The 22795-nt window shown below is 40.6% G+C and overlaps 1 protein-coding gene across 2 annotated transcripts; it reads left to right on the forward strand.

The window, feature by feature from the left end:
* The first annotated feature begins 18397 nt into the window (after positions 1-18397).
* On the forward strand, positions 18398-22775 carry LOC114313164 (uncharacterized). 2 transcript variants are annotated; one of them, XM_082911782.1, is made up of 4 exons: positions 18398-20767; positions 20874-22145; positions 22256-22318; positions 22445-22775. In XM_082911782.1, exons 1-4 carry the CDS (start codon positions 19220-19222, stop codon positions 22451-22453), a joined length of 2892 nt encoding a protein of 963 aa, XP_082767908.1. In that variant the 5' UTR covers positions 18398-19219; the 3' UTR covers positions 22454-22775. The 2 variants fall into 2 exon arrangements, with proteins under 2 accessions (XP_082767908.1, XP_082767907.1); XM_082911781.1 differs by having other exon boundaries at positions 18399-18548; positions 19219-20767; positions 22256-22533.
* Positions 22776-22795: the final 20 nt, after the last annotated feature.

A 22795-nucleotide genomic window follows, 5' to 3' on the forward strand; every position in this document is an offset into this window, starting at 1 on the left:
AGCAAAGGTACAAGTTTTGCAGAAAATAAAACTACCTAATAATGTACAATGTGCTACAACTACTAGTAAAAAAGATAAATAAAGCAGGAAACAGCTGCACCAATGCTCTCAAGAGCAGGAATAAGAGGCCCTCTTCGTCTTCTTCTGCGGAACAGGCTCTGCACCACCGGCACCATCTGAGTCGGAACTGTCATCCTCAGGATCCTCCTCAGCCTCCTCTCCACTCCCGGAACCAGGGTCAGAACCCCCCTCTCTGTCAGCAGAGGTCTTTGACTGACGATTTGTAGCCTCCTCCTCCTCCTCGTCTTCATCAGGCTCCTCCTCTACGATATGTGCCCTACGTCTACGGGATGACTCCCCTCTCCCAGCCCCGCGAGAAGGCCGAGATGGCCCGGCTCCCTGAGAAGGTCGAGATGGCCCGGTCTGTGGCTGATATACTGGAGGCATCTGAAAATAAAAAGTGCAATTTGAATACATCGGCTCAAAATGTGTGTATCAGATACAGATGCAAGCAAACTACATGAAATGAGGGTGCATGCGGACACAGTATATGAATGTGGTGTGCCAGATGTGCTCTACACATACAATTAATCAAAGTAGTAAAATGTTCAAGGTCAACATGTCGTCAGAAGTACGATAAATGTGAGAAAACTAAAGAGTACCTGGAAACCCATGATGGACAGCTGCGCCTCTCTCCGCAAGACCATGCCCTCGAGTGAGGCCACCAATCCGATCACCCCCTCCATGTACTCTCTAGGTGGCTGCAGATACAAGCTCAAATCATCAATAAATAAAGGAATGTCTAAGTATTTGAATGATAAATGAAAAGCAGTGGGGCATACCGGCGGTGAGTCGGGATCAATGACATATCGATGATCAGGCATGGAAGGCTCTATCGGAATCGGGTAGGAGGTTCCGTATCGCCATCCTGTCAACTCGGTCGGCATGTCTGGCCATCCGGCATGATGATGAGTCAGAGGAATCGGGGGGACCAGTCTAACCCCTCCTCTCGATGTGCCAGCCCTGCTAGTAGAAGGGGCGCTTGCAGCCTGAGCTCGACTCAAAGACGGCATGTCAGTAGACCTCCTCGAGGGAGTACAGACACCTGTCAACGGAGGCATCAAGTAGGTGTGACGGTAGGTCGCGTACTCCCCGTCCTCTATATACAGCAGTGCATCAGTGCCCAGCCTAGCGTCAATGACACCTTGGGGAGTAAGCCTATCAGTGAGCCGCATACCGTCCGGAGGTGCTGAGGGAACACTCGGCTCAGGAAAGCCCATAGTCTGACGAAGGAAACGTTTGCCCAGGAACCAGGCCCTACCAACGGGCCCCTCGAAACAAGACCCTATACTGGGAAGAGGCCCATCCTCCGGCAAACTGAAATCGAAGGTCCCCACCCAAAGGCAACCAGGGCTGCCAGGTAATCTGCGGGTAACCAATGCATAGGCTGATCAGAAATCGTAGATGTACGGAATAAACCAAAGATGAAAACATTGGGAATTGGGAGTTTTGGATTACCTCTGACGGCCGCACCGTGTCGAAGTACTGCCGTAGGTAGAGAAGAGTCTCCCGAGGCCGCGACTGGCACTGGCCCTCGAAAACAAGCAAGTAAGGGGTCATAAGGGACGCCTCCACCTCCAGCTCTGGCGCTAGTATGGGAAAATATGCGAAAACCCATAACTGCGAAAAACGGAGCAAAAGCCATCAGAATACAGAATGCTGAGTGCAGGATGTCAGGACAGAGTATAAAGTGTGCCGTGTGTGCAATATACATACATTGAAAAGCAGAAATGTAAATCAAGAGGGCAGAAGGTACCTCCCAGGCTCTCCAGTAGCCGCCAACTATGTTCTCCCGTCCGCGGGAGGTCGCGCTCATATAGCAATAGAGGGTAGCCAAGCTGGCGCCACCCCAATCATACCAACTAACCTGTGTGAGGTCTGCCAGGGCACCCAGCAGATCTAGCCCAACGGTGTTCCCCCTGTCGGAGAACAGAGTGGTCCCGAAGAGGAACATCAGAAACCTGCGGGCGTACTGTGTAATCTCCTCCAGAGTCTCGGGCTCAGTATGCCTAAAATATGAAGAAAACCAAGTGTACCGGACTCGGCCCGAGGATCGGTCGACCAGTGGACGAGCTCCCAGTAAGTAGATCCAAGCGGCCTCCCACTGGCCCATGTCCTCGTCATATGGGATCGCCCAGCCTCCCACGTCAAGGCCGGTCAATACGACAAAGTCAAAAGAGGTCATGGTCATATCCCCGGCAGATGAGAAATGAAAGGAGTTGGTGGTGTCCCACCACCTCTCCACCAGGGCGCCCATCAACGTCCTGCTAGCTGGATAACGAGATATCCCGGCACAAAAGGGCCCGAATCCTGCTAGGTCAACCCAATCGCGGACGGCCTCTGGGAGCTCCGCGTACCAATCTCTCGCAACAATGGAGTCGTATCCCCGTGTAACACGGGAGGACACCTGCATTTACGGTGAATACATATATTCAGTTTCAGAATGAAATAAACAAGCTACGTGCAAATAAGATATATAAGCTGCGTGCAAATGAAATGTATAAGCTATATGCAAAATCAAATCAGAATTCAAGTGTGGGCTATGTGTTCACCTCAACAATGGGCTGCGTGTTCAGAAATTCAGAGTTTGGGCTGTGTGTTCTACTCTCAACAAGTGTGTGCTGTGTGCTCACCTTCAACTTGGGCTACGTGTTCAGAAATTCAGAGTTTGGGCTGTGTGTTCTACTCTCAACAAGTGTGTGCTGTGTGCTCACCTTCAACTCGGGCTGCGTGTTCAGAAATTCAGAGTTTGGGCTGTGTGTTCTACTCTCAACAAGTGTGTGCTGTGTGCTCACCTTCAACTCGGGCTGCGTGTTCAAAAATTCAGAGTTTGGGCTGTGTGTTCTACTCTCAACAAGTGTGTGCTGTGTGCTCACCTTCAACTTGGGCTGCGTGTTTAGAAATTCAGAGTTTGGGCTGTGTGTTCTACTCTCAACAAGTGTGTACTGTGTGCTCACCTTCAACTCGGGCTGCGTGTTCAGAAATTCAGAGTTTGGGCTGTGTGTTCTACTCTCAACAAGTGTGTGCTGTGCGCTCACCTTCAACTTGGGCTGTGTGTTCTACTCTCAACAAGTGTGTGCTGTGTGCTCACCTTCAACTCGGGCTGCGTGTTCAGAAATTCAGAGTTTGGGCTGTGTGTTCTACTCTCAACAAGTGTGTTGTGTGCTCACCTTCAACTTGGACTGCGTGTTCAGAAATTCAGAGTTTGGGCTGTGTGTTCTACTCTCAATAAGTGTGTGCTGTGTGCTCACCTTCAACTTGGGCCGCGTGTTCAGAAATTCAGAGTTTGGGCAGTGTGTTCAACTGTCAACATATATGTGTGCTGTGTGTTCACCATCAGGTTATGGGCTACGTGATCAGAAATTCAAGCGTTCAAAACGCAAACAGAATACTGTATCATGGGCTAAGCATCAGAACAAGCTACGTGCTAAAAAGAGCAGATATGCATAGCAAGAGGCATGAAATGTACAAAAATGCGGAATACGTTGCAGAAATGTAAAAAAGGCGAAGTAAATACCTCTCGTGCCTCATGAGAGAGGTGAGACTCCAGCTCTCGCAAAAGCAGATCCCCAGGCGCTTGATCATCAAAATCAGTGAAGTGATGAAAAATAGCTCGCGGAAGGATATGTGCTCGAGGGACGTACCTCTCGGGTATGAAGGGTTGAACCCTCGGAGGCAAACCTATAATATCGGGATCATCCTCGGCGCCCGGAGGACCCCCACTGTGAGGAAAATGACCGGCCATTTCAGAAAATCTGCAAAAAGGAGCACAAATGACCAAAATGAGCCAAAATTGGAAAAAAGTCAACAAAAGTCAACTCTCGGGAAATAAAAAAGTCAACAAAAGTCAACCCCCGAGGAAATCTTCCAAATGTTGAGACAAACTTACCTCAAGTGGTGAAAATGAGGAAAGAAACACCGAAATCAAAATTTAATCGATCCAAAGTGATGAAAACTGAAAGATTTCGCGAAAATAACTTGTGTAGGGCGTTAGAAAATGCGTATAGAGCTCAGATCTGAAGGGGAAAATGGTCTAGGAAGGTAGAGAAGGTGTTTTCGGAGCTGAAGTTGTGAGGAATGAGGCTTTGGCAGAGTGTATTTAAAGAAATGAGAGCAAAATGACCGAACTGCCCTGGATTTGGGCTAGGGGGTCGGCCGACCACCTTTTGTGGCAGGCCGACCACCCCCTTTGCAAAATGATGGTCGGTGGCCTGTCCCTGGGGCGAGACTTGGTCGGTGGTGTTCCCCAAGTGCCCACCAAGCTCTCTGCAAATTTTGGGAAGGATTGGAGTCCCCGGGACTTGAAAAAGTACAAGAGAAGTGCATTTTCCATCGCGAAATCACTCTACCGGAACTTCAACCCCAACTTTCGATGCGTTTTCATCGTTACTCGTCAAAAGTGAGATGTATCCTTTTTGAACATGTTGCGACCCCTCCGAGAGGTAAACCGGAGGTCGCGATTGAGTCACCCTCATCGAAAACTCGCATTTCTTTGCTCGTCGTTTTGCGACAAATTCGCATTCGCATTCGAATTCACATTTATTCTACATTGTTATGCACGTCACTCGCATTCTCATGCACACCACTCATACTATTGTGTACGTTTCACAGGTGTTGTCAAATCCTCGTGCTTAACCCGCGTTGTCATGCGCGTTACTCCTCGCATTGCGATGCACTTTTCTATCGACGCCGCGATTGTCTACATTCAATATCGCTTTGAACATGTGTTGCTAATTATGTTGTGCTTGTCGAGTTTCTTTCGTTTGCAAGCACGATATTGTATGTACGGTTCATTTGAGGCTGGTACGACCAGACGAACCACGCAGGTATTGTATCTTCTCCGTGTGAGACATGGAGAGAATTGAACAATTCTCCGTATTCTTAACTGCATGAAATGTAGTTGTTGCTTTGCATTCTTGCTTAAAACTGTTACATCTATTGTGAATATGTGCTTCATTACAGCTTGCTGCATTTGCATAATCATTGAGATACCTTCGGCTTCTTGTATTGTCGGTTGCATTTTGCCCCTGCCTGCGGGCACATCTCTGTTTGTCTTGCCTGTTTGTCTAAGTCTTCGGCCTTGTCAAAAATGGGTCGTCTCTGGGCTTTAACATTCACTCCCGTCACTTATGACTTCCGAGTTCTGTCAAAGAGGGGCAACTGTAGACACCCCATTTTTGACCGACCTTAAGACTCAGACGTCACTGATTGAGCGCTCGGTGATATTGCATATTATGCTCGCTCATAAGTTTCAGAGTCCCGGCTGCAAGCCTTGCCTCTAAACTTCTGGACTCTTTCGTGCCTTGCCTCGGTTTGCGAACCAGGCTCTATTTTCTCTATTTTCTCTTCCCGAAGGGAGGGAGAGGTCTCGTAGACCACCTCTCAATGGCCGTAGGCTACGTTTCGTGGTCGTAGGCTATTTTTCCCGTTTGGAGCCCGGTTTTCAATTTTTCGGAGTCGACGGTCGTGTGCCTCGGTTCGGGACCGTCTAACCACCTCCGTTTGCTCCGGTTTTTGGCACACACCTTATTTAATCCCTTTTGGGGGACACTGTGGCCCGAGAGACCAACTTCATGGTCGAATGCCACCTCCGGTGCTTAACAGCCCATTTTCGGGGCCCCAGGCCACGCGTTTCGGTCCCCGAACCTCCGTTTTGCATCCGTTTTGGTTCATTTTTGGTGGAGACCTTATTTTCATTGTTAGAAAGCTTGTAGGAGGGTGGGAGGCCAGTAATTGTTCTGAAAAGCCAGCTTTATTTCTTCATCGCTCTCCGACGCCCGTTTTCCTCACTTGAAAGCCAATGTTGACCACCCCGGGGCCACTTTATTGAACCCTAAACCCCATATTTGTGTTGTACACACCTGGGAGGCCACCAATATTTGGTGGCCGACCAGTAATTGTGCTTGACCCTTTTGAACCCCTCTAAAAAGTTGGCTTTTCTCTCTCCTGGTTCACATTTTCTGGGTTTTGACCACATAGTTGTGTTGTGCACACATGGGAGGCCACTTTTTTGAGGTGGCCGACCAGCAATTGTCATTGACCCTTTTGACCCTTGGTCGGAAGGCCATGGGGGGTGGCCGGCTGGCCCCCTGAACCTTCTGAACCTGGCCGGCCATGACCCTCTCACCTGGTTCCTTACAGCTGCACCCTCTGTTTCCCCCCATATCCTGTATCCGAAGGGGGGTCTTTTGGGGAGAAAATTTGAATTTGATTTTCCCCCCCTTTCCTCCATTCCTTTGCCTATATAACCAGCACCCCCAGCTGCATTTTAAAAGGTTACAAAAACTTGTTTGGAGCTCTTGTATTCAATCTCTCTCTCTCTCTCTCCTCCAAGCACCAAAACCCCTTAAGTTCTACACCATTTACCCTACACCTCATAGCACAAGGCCTCCATCTTCCATTCCAGAAACTTGAGGCTTCTTTCCAGAGGTGAAGAGCTCTCAAACTTGGCCCAAAAGTTGTTGAAGTTTGGTTCTACAAGGGTGAGTCCCATTTTCCCTCTTTCTTGCCTTGTTTTGCATGCTATCTAAGCCATACTTTCTAGCTTTTTTGGGCTCCGACCCAAACTGTAAATAGTCATATTTTAAGCCCCTTTTCATGTTTGATCAAGGACCTCCTACTGTTTGAGGTCTCCTGCTATCACTTGCCTCTTTATCTCTCTTTTAGGCCAATTTTTGCATAGTATTTTAGGATTATTTGTGAGTTGTTTTGGACTTGATCATAAACTGTAAAATAACTTTTTTTGAGCCTCTCTTCAACATTGTTGAAGGGATCTCCTCTGTTTGAGATCTCCTGCTATCACTTGCCTCTTTATCTCTCTTTTAGGCCAATTTTTGCATAGTATTTTAGGCTTATTTGTGAGCTGTTTTAGACGTTTCCATAAACTGTGAAATATCTTGTTTTGAGTCCCTATTAAAATTTTCTGAGGGCTCTCCTCTGTTTAAGAACAGCAGCTACCACTTGTCTCTTTACCCATCTTTTAGGCCTTTTCTTGCATGATAGTTTGGCCTTATTTGTGATTATTTTCGTGGCTTGATGTAAACTGTAGAGTGCCTTTTTTTGAGCCCCTCTTCAACTTTGTTGCAGGGCTATTTTCCATTTGGGGCCAGATTCTGTCCCTTTGTGTTTAATCTCTCTTTTAAGACCATTTTTGCATGATAGATTAGCCCTATTTGCGTTCATTTTTTAGACTTGTTATAAACTGGAAATATGCATGTTTTGGGACTTTCTTGCATCTGTATTCATGCTTCATGATCAAATAATGCATGCTTTGTATAGCTATAAGTCATTCCATGTGCCTAGTATCGAATTTCAGGGTTCATTCCATGCATCGGATGCCATGTTTCCATGTTTCGGGACCATTTTGCATCACATTTCAGTGCTGAAATTTGCATGTTTGCATATCTTGTTCTATGCCTTGCCATGCTTTGGGTAGAGTGGCATTTGATGCCTTAGGCTTGGTCCTCGATTTGCGTGCATGTGTGCACGCATTTCGAGTGTTTTATTTTCATCTCATGACTACTGATGTGAGTGTGGCTGAGGTCCACTCATGTTGGTGTAAGTCCATTGTGCATTGTGTATGCCATTTCATTTCATAGCATTGTGTATGCTAGGTTATATGTTAGCTCATTGTGTATGCCATGTTACCTCGTGCATCGTGTATGCCATTTCATAGCATTGTGCATGCTAGGTTGTATATTAGTTGCATTCATGCATGTCATGCATATTGGATTGTGTTTGGGATAGGAGTTAGCCCGAGCACGGGAAACGAGGGACGTTTCGTACTCCGAGTGACGGAATGTGTCTCAATTCCCAGTCACCGACACTCTGGATTATCCATGATGGAGTCTAGGCCTTGTTGTGTCCATATGTGCATTCATTTCATATTGAGTCGTGCAAATTGACTCCTCGGCCATCATGCATCGAGATGCGTGATTGGTGGCACGAGGATCGAGGACTACACTCCCTGAAGAGTAGTCATGCATACATATGTGAAAACACTTTGCCATGCCCCTTTGTTGCTCTCTGTTGCAGCAAATCAGAAATCAACAGCCTTCCGGAGCTTGACACGCATTCCAAGAACAATTGCAAACAGAGGCAAACCGGGGCATCGCGAGGGATTCTCCGCACAAGGCAACCCGAGCATGCATCATTCATCATCCGGAGCAGATTTGAGGCAGTCCCTGGCTTGCATGCCAATTTATTGCTTTCTTAATTTAATTTGTTAATTAATTAGGGTTTTGTACATATTTGGACTGTAATCATTCATTTGGGACTGTATATTATTTATTCGGACCCTCTGCACGAGGGCAATGTTGTAATAAGTGTGCGTATGTGTGATGTATGTCTTCCAACCCCACGTCTTTCTCCCTTTTATTTACCCGCTTATGATGATTAGATTAGGGCATGTTTTAATTAGCATACAGTATGATAGCATGTTTGCATTCATTCATCTGTCTTGCATACACCGGGCTCGGCGCATCATACTAACTGTATTGTATTTTCAATTCCAAGTTGAATACATGTTAGTTGTAGCATTTCATATGCCATGTCTAGAATAGCAGAGCCTGCTATAGTTACATTTTTGCATGTGTTGCATTAGGCATTTCTGTATAGTTAGGATCATGCATGGATTTCTAATTAGCTTCTGTTTTGGCTTGGAGTACTCGGTAAGTTTTATGCTTTAGCATCCTTGCATGCGTGTGAGTGACTGCCATGATAGCATGCTTACCATGATGCTAATTGCTTATCTGATATAACTGCCTGAATGCCTGTGGGTGAAGGTTGGGTTATTTGGATTGGAACAATTCGTTGACTGTGAGTTTTAAGCCCACTAGATAGTGGCAAAATCATGTTTTTTTCTAAGCCCACCCGAGGGTGGCAAATTCACGTCTTAGCCTACTTGCGGGTAGCACCATCAAACCATTTTCAAATAAACAAACATGAAATGTTTTGTTCCAATTCAGGCGACCCAGTCTATACTTATATGCTGTGCGCATCACAGAGTAAATCTAGGCTAATAACTGGAATAAGAACACATAATGTTTTCAAAAATAGATATCATGGTTAGTAGAGGCCGATCTTTGATCGGGCGAGCGGGGGTGCTCACGAAGTGACCTTCCCCAATCGTACCCAAGTTCCCGAGCCGAGGCAACTTTGGTGATGACGGACACGTGGCCTTAGGCAAACGAGTCAGGGTTTTCTAAATTTCCCCAAAATAAAACATTTAGGTGGCGACTCTGTATCTGGCAAAGTAGTCCATGTTTGGCACTTCTTTCAAAATCTGTTTTCTCAAAACGATTTGCCAGATTTAGACTCTTTGGTTCAGATTTAGAACCGTGACAATTTGAGAGTCCTGAACTGTAGTGAGCCCAATATGAACAGAACGGGGGGGGGGGGACTCGCCCTCCCGGTGCGTTCGGGGACGTCTACACGGGCCAATTTTACACTCCTATCAATGTGAATGTTAATATGTCAATGTGAATATTCACATTGTCACGGGCCGGGCTCGCCCCGGGCCGCCCACGGGCTTCGGGCCGCCCATGGGACGCGAGTCAATTTTACACTCTTATCAATGTAAATGTTAACATGTCAATGTGAATATTCACATTATCAACGGGCCGAGCCCGCCCCGGCAATGGGCGGGCTTCGGGCCGCCTACAAGCCGAGCGGCCAATTTTACAATCGTATCAATGTGAATGTTAATATGTCAATGTGAATATTCACATTGTCACGGGCCAGACCGGGCTCGCCCCGGGCCGCCCACAGGCCGCAGGCTAATTTTACACTCCTATCAATGTGAATGTTAACATGTCAATGTGAATATTCACATTGTACATGGGTCGGGCCCCTACACATTGACGATATAAACATTCACATTGACGGTGTGAACATTCACATCAGGGGTATTTTGGTAATTATGTCACCCATAGGACTTATTGAAACATAAGAAAATAATATGAACTAAATAGAACATAAGTAGATGAAAAGGGTATTTTGATCTTCTTATCTCAAATAGGACCTAATAGAATAGTAAAAAAGAATATGGATTGGATGGAACATAAGTAATTAAAGATGGATTTATGGAAAAAGCTCCCTTAAAATTTCCATTAAATCTTTTTTAAAATATCTAACTTATTCAAAAAAAACTTCCTTTAACGAATCTAGGTAAATAATAATAATAATAATAATTTTCAGTCCATCATCTTCTACAAAATATATTAAAATTTAAGTAAAAAAAAAGTTTTTGAAAATTTAACTATGTCAAAAATTGATTTTTTTTTTGGTTAAAATTTACAAAAAGACATAATATGTTAAAATAATTAATAAGATAAAATATCATTTCTCAGTGTACACATTTATTAATTTGGTTATTCATTATTCTTCTTATTTTACACCCTTGATATTCTAATTGTACCCTAATTCATATCTTTTTACATGCCACCTAAACTATCATTCCACCCACCTTTACACATTTTGGTTTCCTCCTTCCATAGATCTCATGTATCAAAATGACCCGGGAAGAAACAATGAAGAACGAAGAAACAATAAAAACCCATTGGCAACTCCATTAAAGGCCCATTGACATCTATCTTCATTGATGACTCAACATTTTGACAACTACATTGAAGACCCTCCATTGCACTGTTAAAAGTAAGGGAATCATAATTTCATTTGCTGTTTACAATTCAATACATCAAAAACAATCTCTCTTACTTTAAAAAACACATCAAAATCACACTCTTGAATTTAACACTTATAGATAAAATGAATAGACTTGCAACGAAAATATGAGTAAAATCATATATATATATATATACACTAATGGAATAAAGAGTGACCACACCATAATGTGGTGTGACTCACTTCACTCAATCTTCTCTCTCTTGAATTGTTAAAAACCTTCCTGCAAGAATATTGAAACTATCTGATAGTTAGTTAATGGTTTGAATTCAAACATCAATAAACACAACTCTGAGTGAACCATGGTGACTATTGTGGTATGAAACAAATTCAAATGTTATACCTATTCCCAAAGGTCACTCATTTGTATATAAATAAGTGACAGCAGGTTTGGAATAATTGACACATATATATATTTATGAACCAGAAGTTTACCATTTTATAACTTTCGGATAATCAACATTCTCGCGTGATAAACACCCTCACGGGTATTTCGATCAATTGTCATTGTTAGATTATCTTTCAATGGTATCAAAGCAAGTTTGTACACATAATCGCAAATGTTGAATTACAGTCCGGAAGAACGAAAATTTTCTGAAAAGTTTTTACCGAAAATTCAGAGTATAATCGATCATCAATCTTCGGCTTTGGTGAATTCCGTTTGTTTATTTAATCATCACCAACGTATTGTATTTTCATAAAACTATCCAAAGAAAATAACTGTTGGTGGTGCCATTGTTTCAAACCTTGCCGAAAGTGAGTCCGAATTGTATCGTTGGAAACAATTTTATAAAATATTTTTCGGTTCAAATTGTGTCTCCAAATTGGCACCATCTTGTTCTTCTTAGAATTTTGATCACAACGGTGAAATTCGTTATGAAAAACGACAAAGATTTGATCTTCAAAATTCGAATTTCAGTCTGTGGTCTCTGACTCCAGTTGCCGAAGAAGACGACTGGAATAATACCTTTGGAACCGTTGCAGCGTCTGAGTTGAATATAAATTTCATTGGGCTACATTCAAAAATTAAAAGAAAAGGCCCAAAAATAAGAGTAACTGCAAGAAAATCAATTCCTTTGGGCTGCAAAATTAAAAAGACATTTTTTGGGCCAATCCAGGAATCGGCCCAAGTCAGTCAGAAGGAGCCCAGCAGCCCAAGGCCTCAAGGATCACCCAGCCCAGTAGCCCAATGCTGCAGCCCAGCGTGCACCCAGATCTGCGCGTCGACCCAGCGCACCGCGCCCGGACCCGCATCCGTTTGTTCGGCACGACCCGCGTGCTGACCCATGCCTTGATCCGCGCGTTGACCAGCGGTTTACACAGGTTCGGTCTCAGCCGGTCCAAATCGGTCCAGCATAGTACTTAGACTGGCAGCAGTCTGGTCCAATCGATTTTTTGGCTCGTTCTCGCTTATTTCAAGGCCGTTTTCAGTCATTCAAAAGCCAAAATTTCCAAAATTCTTCTAAGAATTTTTCCGTGGATCGTTGTACTAAATTTTCTGAAAACAAAATTCGAGGAAGAGGTTATCCAAGGGTGTTTTCAAGGAAAACATCCAAAGAAACATTGTTTAAAAGGCACCATTGTGTTCCTTGGGCTCGTAACTATTATTACAATACTCATAAGCAAAGTATTGAGTCTATAACTACAAGGCAACAGTACCGTTCCATTCCTTCACATCATTTTCATCATTGGGGCCGATTCAACAACTACAAGGCTTATCCTTATTAAGACCTGTTGTTGTCTTTAATTTTGCTTATTTTTATTTTTAGTTTAATATTGTAATATTCACATTTGAAAGTTTCATATTCACATTTGAATTTTCATAGTAACACATTTTGTTTTTAATATGGCTATTAAAAATACAATGGATTCTTCAAGAATCGAGATGCTTAATGGAAATAATTTTCGAGCATGGAAACGCCACATTTTTTATCTTTTTACACATGAGAAAACATTGCATACTTTATCCACTTCTAAACCAGATGATGATTCTAATTGGTTTCAAAATAAATGGATAGAAGATGATACAATGGCCAAGGCAACTATGTTACATAATCTGAAAGATAACATTATTCCGCTCTTTGAAGAATATGAAACTACAAGACAACTAATGGAAGCACTAGAAAGTAAGTATGGAGTTCGATCGGATACTCAAATTCAATTGCTCTTGGACAAATATAATAACACTCGTATGAGTGATAATGATAGTGTTGGAGATCATGTTAATCAAATGGAATTAATTGCTAAAGAATTATCCAACGCTGGTCATTCTTTGTCGGACAAGATGCAAGTTACAACCATACTTAATAGTCTTCCATTGTCTTGGGATCATGTTATCACATCTCTAAATCATAGCGGACGAGAGATTTCAATGGTAACATTGCCTGTACTCTTAGTTTTGAAAGAAGAAATAATGAAGCGCAGGCGTAAAGAAGGATTGTCTTCTAACTTGTTGATGGCACAATCTTCACCACAACCACAGAATAATACCCACACACCATTCAACAAAAAAAAGACTACTTTTTTCAAGAAAAAATGAAAAAAAGGATTTCAGAAAGGATGGAAGAAACTGCAAGAATGGCAAAAGCAGCAACATCACAAGCATCAGATAGGTCTATGTTACAAGTGCGGTCAAAAAGGTCATATCAAAGCCAATTGCCCTCAAAAGAAGCAGAAAAAAGATAATAACCCTGTTGCCATGACAATTTCTGAAGCAATGGTGCTTGAACCTGCATCAAATTCATGGTGGATTGATTTTGCTGCAACTAGACATATTGTGCAAAATAAAGACATGTTCGTGGATTTTACTGAGAAGAAAGTTGGTGAACATAAAATCTACATGGGCAACAACTCCTATAGTGATGTTTTGGGCATAGGCAATTGTCAATTCTCTATTGATGGAACTTCTATTGTGCTTCATGATGTGCTTTATGTACCCAACATTCGGCGAAATTTAATTTCAGTTCCAGTGTTAACTCAAAAAGGTTTTGAGATTAATTTTAGGTTTAACACAGTATTGATTAAGAAATGAAGTGTATTAGTGAAAGGTGTAAGAGTGAATGACATGTACTCTCTTCCTATTGATAATAAAGTATGTATTTCTAATTATTTGCATGTTTCTACTAGTAATAGTTCTTATTTATGGCATTTAAGGTTAGGTCACATTAATAAAAATAAAATGTCTCGAATGTTTAAAAGTGGCTTCTTGCCTAAAGTATGTTCCGATGATTTTGATATATGTGAACCATGTATCAAAGGTAAAATGACTAGCAAGCCATTTTTTAAACATTAGAAATCATTGAAATTACTTGAAATAATTCATTCGGACATTTGTGGTCCTTTAAGAACTAAAACTCATCGACGCATGGAATACTTTATTACTTTCACTGATGATTATTCAAGATATGGACATATCTACCTTCTTAAACACAAATCAGAAGCCATTGACAAGTTCAAGGAATATAAATTAGAGGTAGAAAAGTAACTTGGTTGGTCCATTAAACACTTGAATAATGATAGAGGTGGCGAGTATGAAGCTATGGATTCTTTTTGCAAGGACAATGGCATAAAACATTTGTTTACAATGCCATACAGACCACAACAAAATGGGGTCGCAGAAAGACGAAATCATACTTTCATGGAAATGACAAGGTCTATGATGGCTCATGCTGATCTTCTTATTCATTTTTGGGGGAAAGCCTTGTCCACCGCTGCGTACATCTTAAATAGAGTCGAAACAAAAGCCAAACCTCTAACTCCTTACGAATGCTGGCATGGAACTAAACCTAATGTTCAAAATCTCAAAGTTTGGGGATATAAGGCACATGTGCTTATTCCCAAACCTTTAAGGGATAAATTGGGAAACAAAACTTGGGAATGCAAGTTTATTGGTTATGTCGAAAATGGGAGTGGTTATCGTTTTTATCATCCCGAACGTGGATTAATAGAAAGTAGTGATGCTATTTTTCTTGAATCCACTGATCTTGTTACTCCTATTGAACAAATTGAATTGCTCTCTGAAGTCTCTCAGGATTCTTCTCTTCCTTCTTTATCACACAGTCCACATATTCTTCCTGAACCATCTAATAGTGGGAGCAAACACAAACTACATGACGTTGTTTTACCTGCTTCGAATCCTGAGATAAGTGGGAGTAAGAGAGCAAGACGTCCATCTACGTTTTTGAAAGATCATTATGTTTTTCAAGTTGAAGAACTTAATAACTTAGTAAATGATCCTACTCATTATAAAGAAGCAATGAGTAGCAATGATGCTACACAATGGCTTGAGGCAATGAATGAAGAACTTGACTCGATCAAGAAAAATGATGTTTGGGAATTAACAAATCTTCCGAATGGAAGAAAAGCCATTGGTTGCAAATGGGTTCTTAGAAAGAAATTCAAAATAGATGGAACTTTGGAGAAATACAAGGCCAGGTTAGTAGCCAAGGGATTCACTCAACAACCTGGAATAGACTTCGTAGATACATATTCTCCTGTTACAAAATTTGCCTCAATAAGGATTCTAATGGCGGTAATAGCCATGATGGATTTGGAATTGCATCAATTAGATGTTAAAATAGCTTTTCTCAATAGAGAATTAAAGGAGGAAATTTATATGATGCAACCTGATGGTTTCCAGAACTAAGGCAACGAGGATAAAGTCTACAAGTTGAAGAAATCTCTGTATGGACTTAAGCAATCTTCAAGACAATGGTACTTGAAATTCCACCAAGCCATTTTAGAAATGGGCTATGTTGTAAGTCCATTAGATCACTGTGTTTATATCTGGAAAAATGATAACAAGTTGGCAATATTGTCTTTATACGTGGATGACATATTGTTAGCAGGAAATTGTCCAAATATGATTATAAAAACCAAAAATTTCTTGGCATCTAGATTTGAAATGAAAGACGTGGGTCTTGCAACCTATGTTCTAGGAATTAGAATTTCAAGAGATAGAAATTCAAAATTATTATATCTAGATCAAGAGAAATATCTAGACAAGGTGCTCAAGAGATTTAATATGGATAACTGTAATTCTTTAAGTACGCTTGTTTGCAAGGGACAAAGTCTTAGTAAAAGTATGAGTCCTCAAACTAAGTCTGACATTGAGAAAATGAGAAATGTCCCATATGCCCAGGCAGTAGGTAGCCTAATGTATGTTATGACAAGCATAAGACCTGACGTCTGTCATGCAGTCGGATTGGTAAGTCGGTTTCAATCCAATCCAAGTAAGGAACATTGGCAAGCAGTTAAAAGAATATTCAAATATTTAAAAGGCACTAAAAATTTGAAATTATGTTTTGGTTTGTGTGATCTAGACATAAAAGGATACACTGACGCGGATTTTGCAGGAGATGTAGATGATAGAAAATCTACTAGCGGTCATGTATTCTTGTTTGGTGGAACAACAGTTTCCTGGTTAAGTAAGAAACAGAGTTGTGTTGCAAGGTATACTATGGAAGCTGAATACATAGCTTGCAGCACAGCTGTTAATAATGCGGTTTGGATAAAACGATTTGTTGACTGTTTACAATTAGGTATACCTGTCAGACCGGTCAGTATGTTTTGTGACAATCAGTCTGCCATCTCATTAATTAAAAGTGGAGCAAATAGCTCTAAGGGAAAACATATTGATGTTAGTTACCACTATATTTAGGACATAGTGGAGAGAGGTGAAATTAAAGTCAACTATATACCCTCAGAAGAGATGGTGGCTAACCCTATGACCAAAGGGTTGTCTTTGGAAAAATTCAGAGAACATATAGCTAATATGGGATTGAAAAATACCTAGCTAGGTGATTTAGCTACTTATATAAGAGCATAGTCGGATGACTCTGGGGACGCCTAGATAACCGATGTTTTGCAACTCTATCTTGCATGGAAACATGTGTTTGGTCAGGTAACAAGATAGAGGAACTGACAAGGTACGAATATCATAGTTAGCATAAGATGTAAAGTCCATAATATGCAATGTGCAAACTAGATGATATTGTCTGCTTGATCAGCAAAAAGTCATTGATAAGGTGTGTTAAGGAAAACCTTTAGGAATGGGACTTAAAGGAAGCACTTAACAATAATTTCAGTGCAAGTCGACACATGAAAAATGTGTACGGCTGAAGTCGTCAATGGTGATTGGGTATGGACTATGAACCCATCACTGAAAATTGATGCCGTTCACTTGCTATATAGTGAATTAAAGTCATCTGGAATGTGTTGTCAATGGGAGAACACATTCGTACAGGTGCGGTCAGATTGGTGGCAAAAACGTGCGCACGTATGGCTAAGTCACAATCAGACGTCGATCTATGAGGTAATTTCATAGATGAAAGTTGGCATGAGGCAAAATTTTGGTACCAAGGTTAAAAATGCTCAACTCAGGTTTATCATCTTATTATGGTGTGTTCAAGTGGGAGATGGTGGAATAAAGAGTGACCACACCATAATGTGGTGTGACTCACTTCAGTCAATTTTCTCTCTCTTGAATTGTAAAAAACCTTCCCGCAAGAATATTGAAACTATCTGTTAGTTAGTTAATGGTTTGAATTCAAACATCAATAGACACAACTCTGAGTGAACCATGGTGACTATTGTGGTATGAAACAAATTCAAATGTTATACCTATTCCCAAAGGTCACTTATTTGTATATAAATAAGTGACAGTTTGTTTGGAATAATTGACACCTATTTATATTTATGAACCAGAAGTTTACCATTTTCTAACTTTCGGATAATCGACATTCTCACGTGATAAACACCCTCACGGGTATTTCGATCAATTGCCATTGTTAGATTATCTTTCATATACACGCTTGATCAAATATATATGGATGGTGTATATATGACTGTATATACAGACAATCTTCATCCTCTGCTTCAATTTTTCATCATCACCATTATCATAATTTATATCAAAAGATCATTGATCCAACCAAGATCAGGGCAAGCCAAACCATTGCCATTGAGCTTGTCATAAATGAAGCTCCTGCTTGAATTGAATCGATCTCTAGACACAGAAGGACTTGGGGTTGAAGTAGAGAGATTGAATTGCGGCTGATCATCACCATTATCAATGGATTTATTAGGGTTTAGTTTTTTTTTACTAAAAATGTGCACTGAGATTTTCTTAAATAAAAAAGATATATATAGAGAAAATTTGAATATAATATTAATGGTATATTTTGATGTTTATTATGATCATTTTACTTTAAGGTATAATTGCCATTAAAATAATATTTTATTGAGTGTGTGCTGAGGTAAGTAGGTATGTAGAAATAAAATTTCTCCAAAATGTTACATCAAACTCATAATCATTTTACTTTTTCTCTTACAAATATCACATCTAATTACAAAAAAAATCAACTATCTTCTAAAATACAAATATTTTAATATACTAAAGGGTAAATTACATTTACCTCCCCTGAGGTTTCTGACAAATACAGGGACCTCCCCTGTGGTTTGAATAATTACAGTAACACCCCCTACTTTACCTGACATTGTCAAGTTTCCCCCATTCCGTCTATTTTGCCCAAACGACGTTAGTATCCAATAGATAATGACCATGTGACCCTTGCTTTTTCTTGCAAAAAGACCAAAAAGCCCTTTGTTCACAAAATCCCTAATCAATACATTCACAATACAAATCGAATTGTTCAGAGAAAGAAAAGAGAGAGGGAGGCGATCGTCGTGAACCGATCGTCGATTGTGAAGAAGACGAAAAAGCTTGAGGTTTTGAACCGATCGTCGTTGCCAGTACACAATGTAAAAGAGTTTCATCGGTGAGAAGTTGCTGTTACGGCTTCCAGGTAAGACTTCGAACTCTGTAAGCTTCAAATAGTGTTTTAAAATGTGTGTTGATGATTTTCGAATATTTTTTTCCATCTTTTTTCTTATAAATTTGTTTGTATTCTGTGTTTGATTTGATGAAATGTATGTGAAAATGGTTTACTTCGAAAATATATATTTAGAGTTTATATTTTATTTGCAAAATTTCTTACTGGAAAAAAGGAATTTGTTGAATATTACTATAATAATAGTGTAATGTAGGGATTTAATATAAATTTCTGATTTTTTTTATTTTATTTATGAGATGTATGTTTAGGGCTTTTATTTGATTTGCAATGTTTAGGGCTTTTATTTGATTTGCAATGTTGAGGGCTTTTATTTTATTTGCAAAATTTCTGATTCGAATACAGGGAATTTGTTGAAAATTTATGAATTTATGATTTTCTGGGTGTTATTCAGGAGATGTATGTTTAGAATGAATTTCTGATTTGTTGGGTTTTACTTATGATTGTTTAATATTAGTATAATTATAGTGTAATTTACGGATTTCTTCATGTTTGCATATTTTCTTCAGTTAATTGTTGAGTACTGAGTTAATTTTTACGTCATTTTTCTTCTTTTTCTTGTCAATTTGTCATTGTATGGGCTTGCTTATTTTATTTTATAATTGGTACATCATTATGATTACAGTATGGCTGCATTTCCTTATTTTGATTTAATCATCAACTACAAAGGAAAAGTGGGAAGAGTGTTTGATGTGGACCCAAATATGTATTGCTACATTGATGCCTTGAAGGATGTAACTGCAACAGTCCTGTCTCACATTTCTTGTAGTGAAGCAATAGCAATCACATTGCATTGTGATATGCCTGGTACTGACAGAAGGAGATTAGTAGAAAATGATCTTGATGTGCTAGACATGTTTTATGTGCAAGGAAGGAGTAAAACAATTAACTTGTATGTAAACATAGAATATTCTATTGGAATGAGTGATGGTGGACATAAAAGTAATGTTGGAAATGAAAATCATGGAGTAGATGCTGTAGATGTAGAGCAAGACTACCATACTGTAGATGTAGATGAAGAGTACCATCAGGACAATGTTTATGGGTTTAGTGATGAGGATAGGGATTGGAATGCAACTGCTGAGGATGAAAACCAATCAGATGCCAATGAGATTTTGAGTGATGATGATAATGAGTGCTCAAGTGATGATGCTGAACTTAGTGATTACCAATCTGGTGATGATGAAGTGCCATATTCTAGTACTGATGATGATTATGATGATGAAGCAGACTGTCTAGATGATGAAGAGATGAGGTTTCCAGGCATGAAGTATGATGGTACCTACAATGGGAAAGAGCCATATATGAATCAAGATGGAGAAGTTGTGTTGGAAGAAGGGATGATTTTTCCAGAAGTGAATACTTTTAGGGCTACATTAAGGGACTATACAGTGCAAACTGGTTTCAAGATAGTAAGAGACAAAAATGAGAAGTCTAGAGTAACAGCCCATTGTGCTGCTGAGGGCTGCCCTTGGAGAATTCATGCATCTCCACTTCCAGATGGGATCACCTACAAGATTAAAACCTTAGTACCTACTCACACATGTAGCAGGATGAACACAAACACTGAAGCTACATCAGCTTGGATTGCTAAAAAAATGGTTGAAAGTTTTAAGGACAATCCACACATGGGCTTAGATACCATGCAAATGAAACTGAATAAAATGTTTGGGATTGAGGCTTCAAGAATGCAACTGTATAGAGCCAAAAGGAGGTGCAAGGAGGAGCTGGAGGGTGATCATGGGAGCCAATATGTGTTGTTGCCAACATATGCTAGTCAAATCAACAAAACAAACCCTGGCAGCTTGGTTGTCATAAATTATGACATACCTTCTACCCCAGTCTCAGAAGATGGAGAACAACCAGACCGTACCATTCCTCAATATCCATTGTTCCAAAGAATTTTCATATCATTTGATGCAATGAAAGCAGGGTTCATTAATGGATGTAGGCCATTCATAGGGGTAGATGGGTGTCACTTGAAGGGTCCCTATGGTGGTGTTTTAATTTCAGCAGTTGCCTTGGATGGAAATAATGGCTTGTTTCCATTGGCATTGGCAATAGTAGAGGGTGAATGCAAGGACAGTTGGTCTTTTTTCTTGCACAACTTGAGAACAATCATAGAAGATGCACTACCTTCTAGACCATGGACCATCATGTCTGATCAACAAAAGGTACTTTACTGACATATTCAACAACTACTTTACTTACATAATTACAAATGATTCTCTAATTTTAAACTTGTAATGCTTAGTAATGTTTCATTGTTTTTATATGCAGGGCCTTGATAAGATTGTGAGTGACATTATACCGGAGGCAACTCATAGAAGATGTTGCATGCACCTATATAACAATTTCAGAGCCAAATTTCCGGGTTTAATTTTGAGGAAGCAATTTTGGAGAGCAGCAAGGGCTTACAATCAGATGGAGTATGATAAGGCTATGCAAGCCATTAAGGACCTGAACAATGATGCTTGCATTTGGTTGCAGAAGGTTCCAGTTGAAGGAAGGTCTAGGCATGCATTTGATGGTAGGATTAGAAGTGATCACATCACAAATAACATGACAGAGTCCTTCAACAATTGGTTAGGAAATTTGAGAACTCAGCCAATTTTAACTATGTTAGAGGGCATAAGGTGCAAGTTGATGGGTAAGTTTCAGATGAGGTACCAAAAGGCAATGCAATGGAAATCTAATGTCACATTGAATGTGAAGAAACAGCTTGAGGTCACACAGAAATGGTCAAGGACTTGCACAGTGGAGTATGCAGGAGGCAATGAGTATGAGGTGAAGGATAATGAGGGGGTTAATCACATTGTCCATATTGGGGCAATGACTTGTGTATGTAGACAGTGGGAAATATCTGGTCTTCCATGCAAGCATGCTGTGGCTGCAATTTCTCACAGTAGGTTAAACATAGAAGATTTTGTCCACCCCTACTATTCTAAGGCAACTTACTTGAGAGCCAATGGTGGAATGATACATCCCATCTTACACCATAGCATGTGGACACTTATACCTGGGGACCCTTTACAACCCCCACCACTGAAAAGATTGCCAGGAAGGCCAAGGACTTCAAGAAAGAGGGCTGCTCATGAGCCACCAGCTGGAACAAGTCAGACCAAAAGGTCTAGTACCTTGAGATGCAAATGGTGCATGCAATTTGGACACAACAAGAGAACTTGCCAAAGAGGTCCAGTCAGGGGTGAAGCATCTGCTGCTGGTAGGAGCAGTGGCACATCCAGTGGTAGAGGCAGTGGCAAAACTGATGGCACATCCAGTGGTAGAGGCAGTGCCAAAACTGCTGGTAGGGGCAGTGGCAGATCTGTGAGTAGGGGCAGAGGTAGAGACAATTCAAGTGGGAGAGGTAGTTCAGCTAAGAGGGGCAATGCAAGTGGTAGAGGCAACTCAAGTGGGAGGGACAGTTCAGCTGGGAGGGGAAATACAACTACAAGAGGAAGTTCAGCTGGGAAGGGAAATTCAAGTGGAAGAGGCAAGGGCAAGGCCAACCATGCACAAGTGAGAGGCAAGGGCAAGGCCAACCATGCACAAGTGAGTTTTTTGTATTTGTTTTGCCTTTTCATTTGTGATTTTTATTTGTTTTCTATCAATTTATGATATTGATATGCATATTTATTACCTTACTTTGGTTTTCAATTTAGGATATTCCAAGAGGGACCCCCCCAATGCCTGCTGAATGTGTGACACAGGTCACACAACATCATGTTAGTTATGAACTTACTTATGAAGTTACAATGAAATTAGCTAAGTTGTTGATATTTGTTTGTTTGTGACACAGGTCAGACAACATCAATTTATTTGTTTGTTTGTTTGTTTGACTTTTTTTGCAGATGACTTAGCTAAGTTGTTGATATTTTGGGTACAAGGATTAACATAGGTTGAAGGTATAAAATATATGTTGCTTGACTGTATAGTTAGTGAGGATCATGTTCCACTTTTTTGTATTTTTGTAGTGGACATGCAATGCTAAGAATAGCAATATGATGATGTGGCCATTTTTGTTTTTTTGTAGTGGCCATGAAGTATTTTATAACTGATGATGTAACTGAACATATCTAATAGGAATGATGTAAGTAAACTACTTGAACATATTTTACAACAATCATGATGTAATTAAACAGGTGCATATTTATGGAATGGTTTTACTTGTTGTTTAGATTATGTTTACAGGTCATTATGTT

The sequence above is a fragment of the Camellia sinensis genome, unplaced genomic scaffold, assembly GCF_055761805.1.
Source record: "Camellia sinensis isolate YWXY unplaced genomic scaffold, ASM5576180v1 Unanchor13, whole genome shotgun sequence".
In the NCBI taxonomy this organism is placed as follows: domain Eukaryota; kingdom Viridiplantae; phylum Streptophyta; class Magnoliopsida; order Ericales; family Theaceae; genus Camellia; species Camellia sinensis.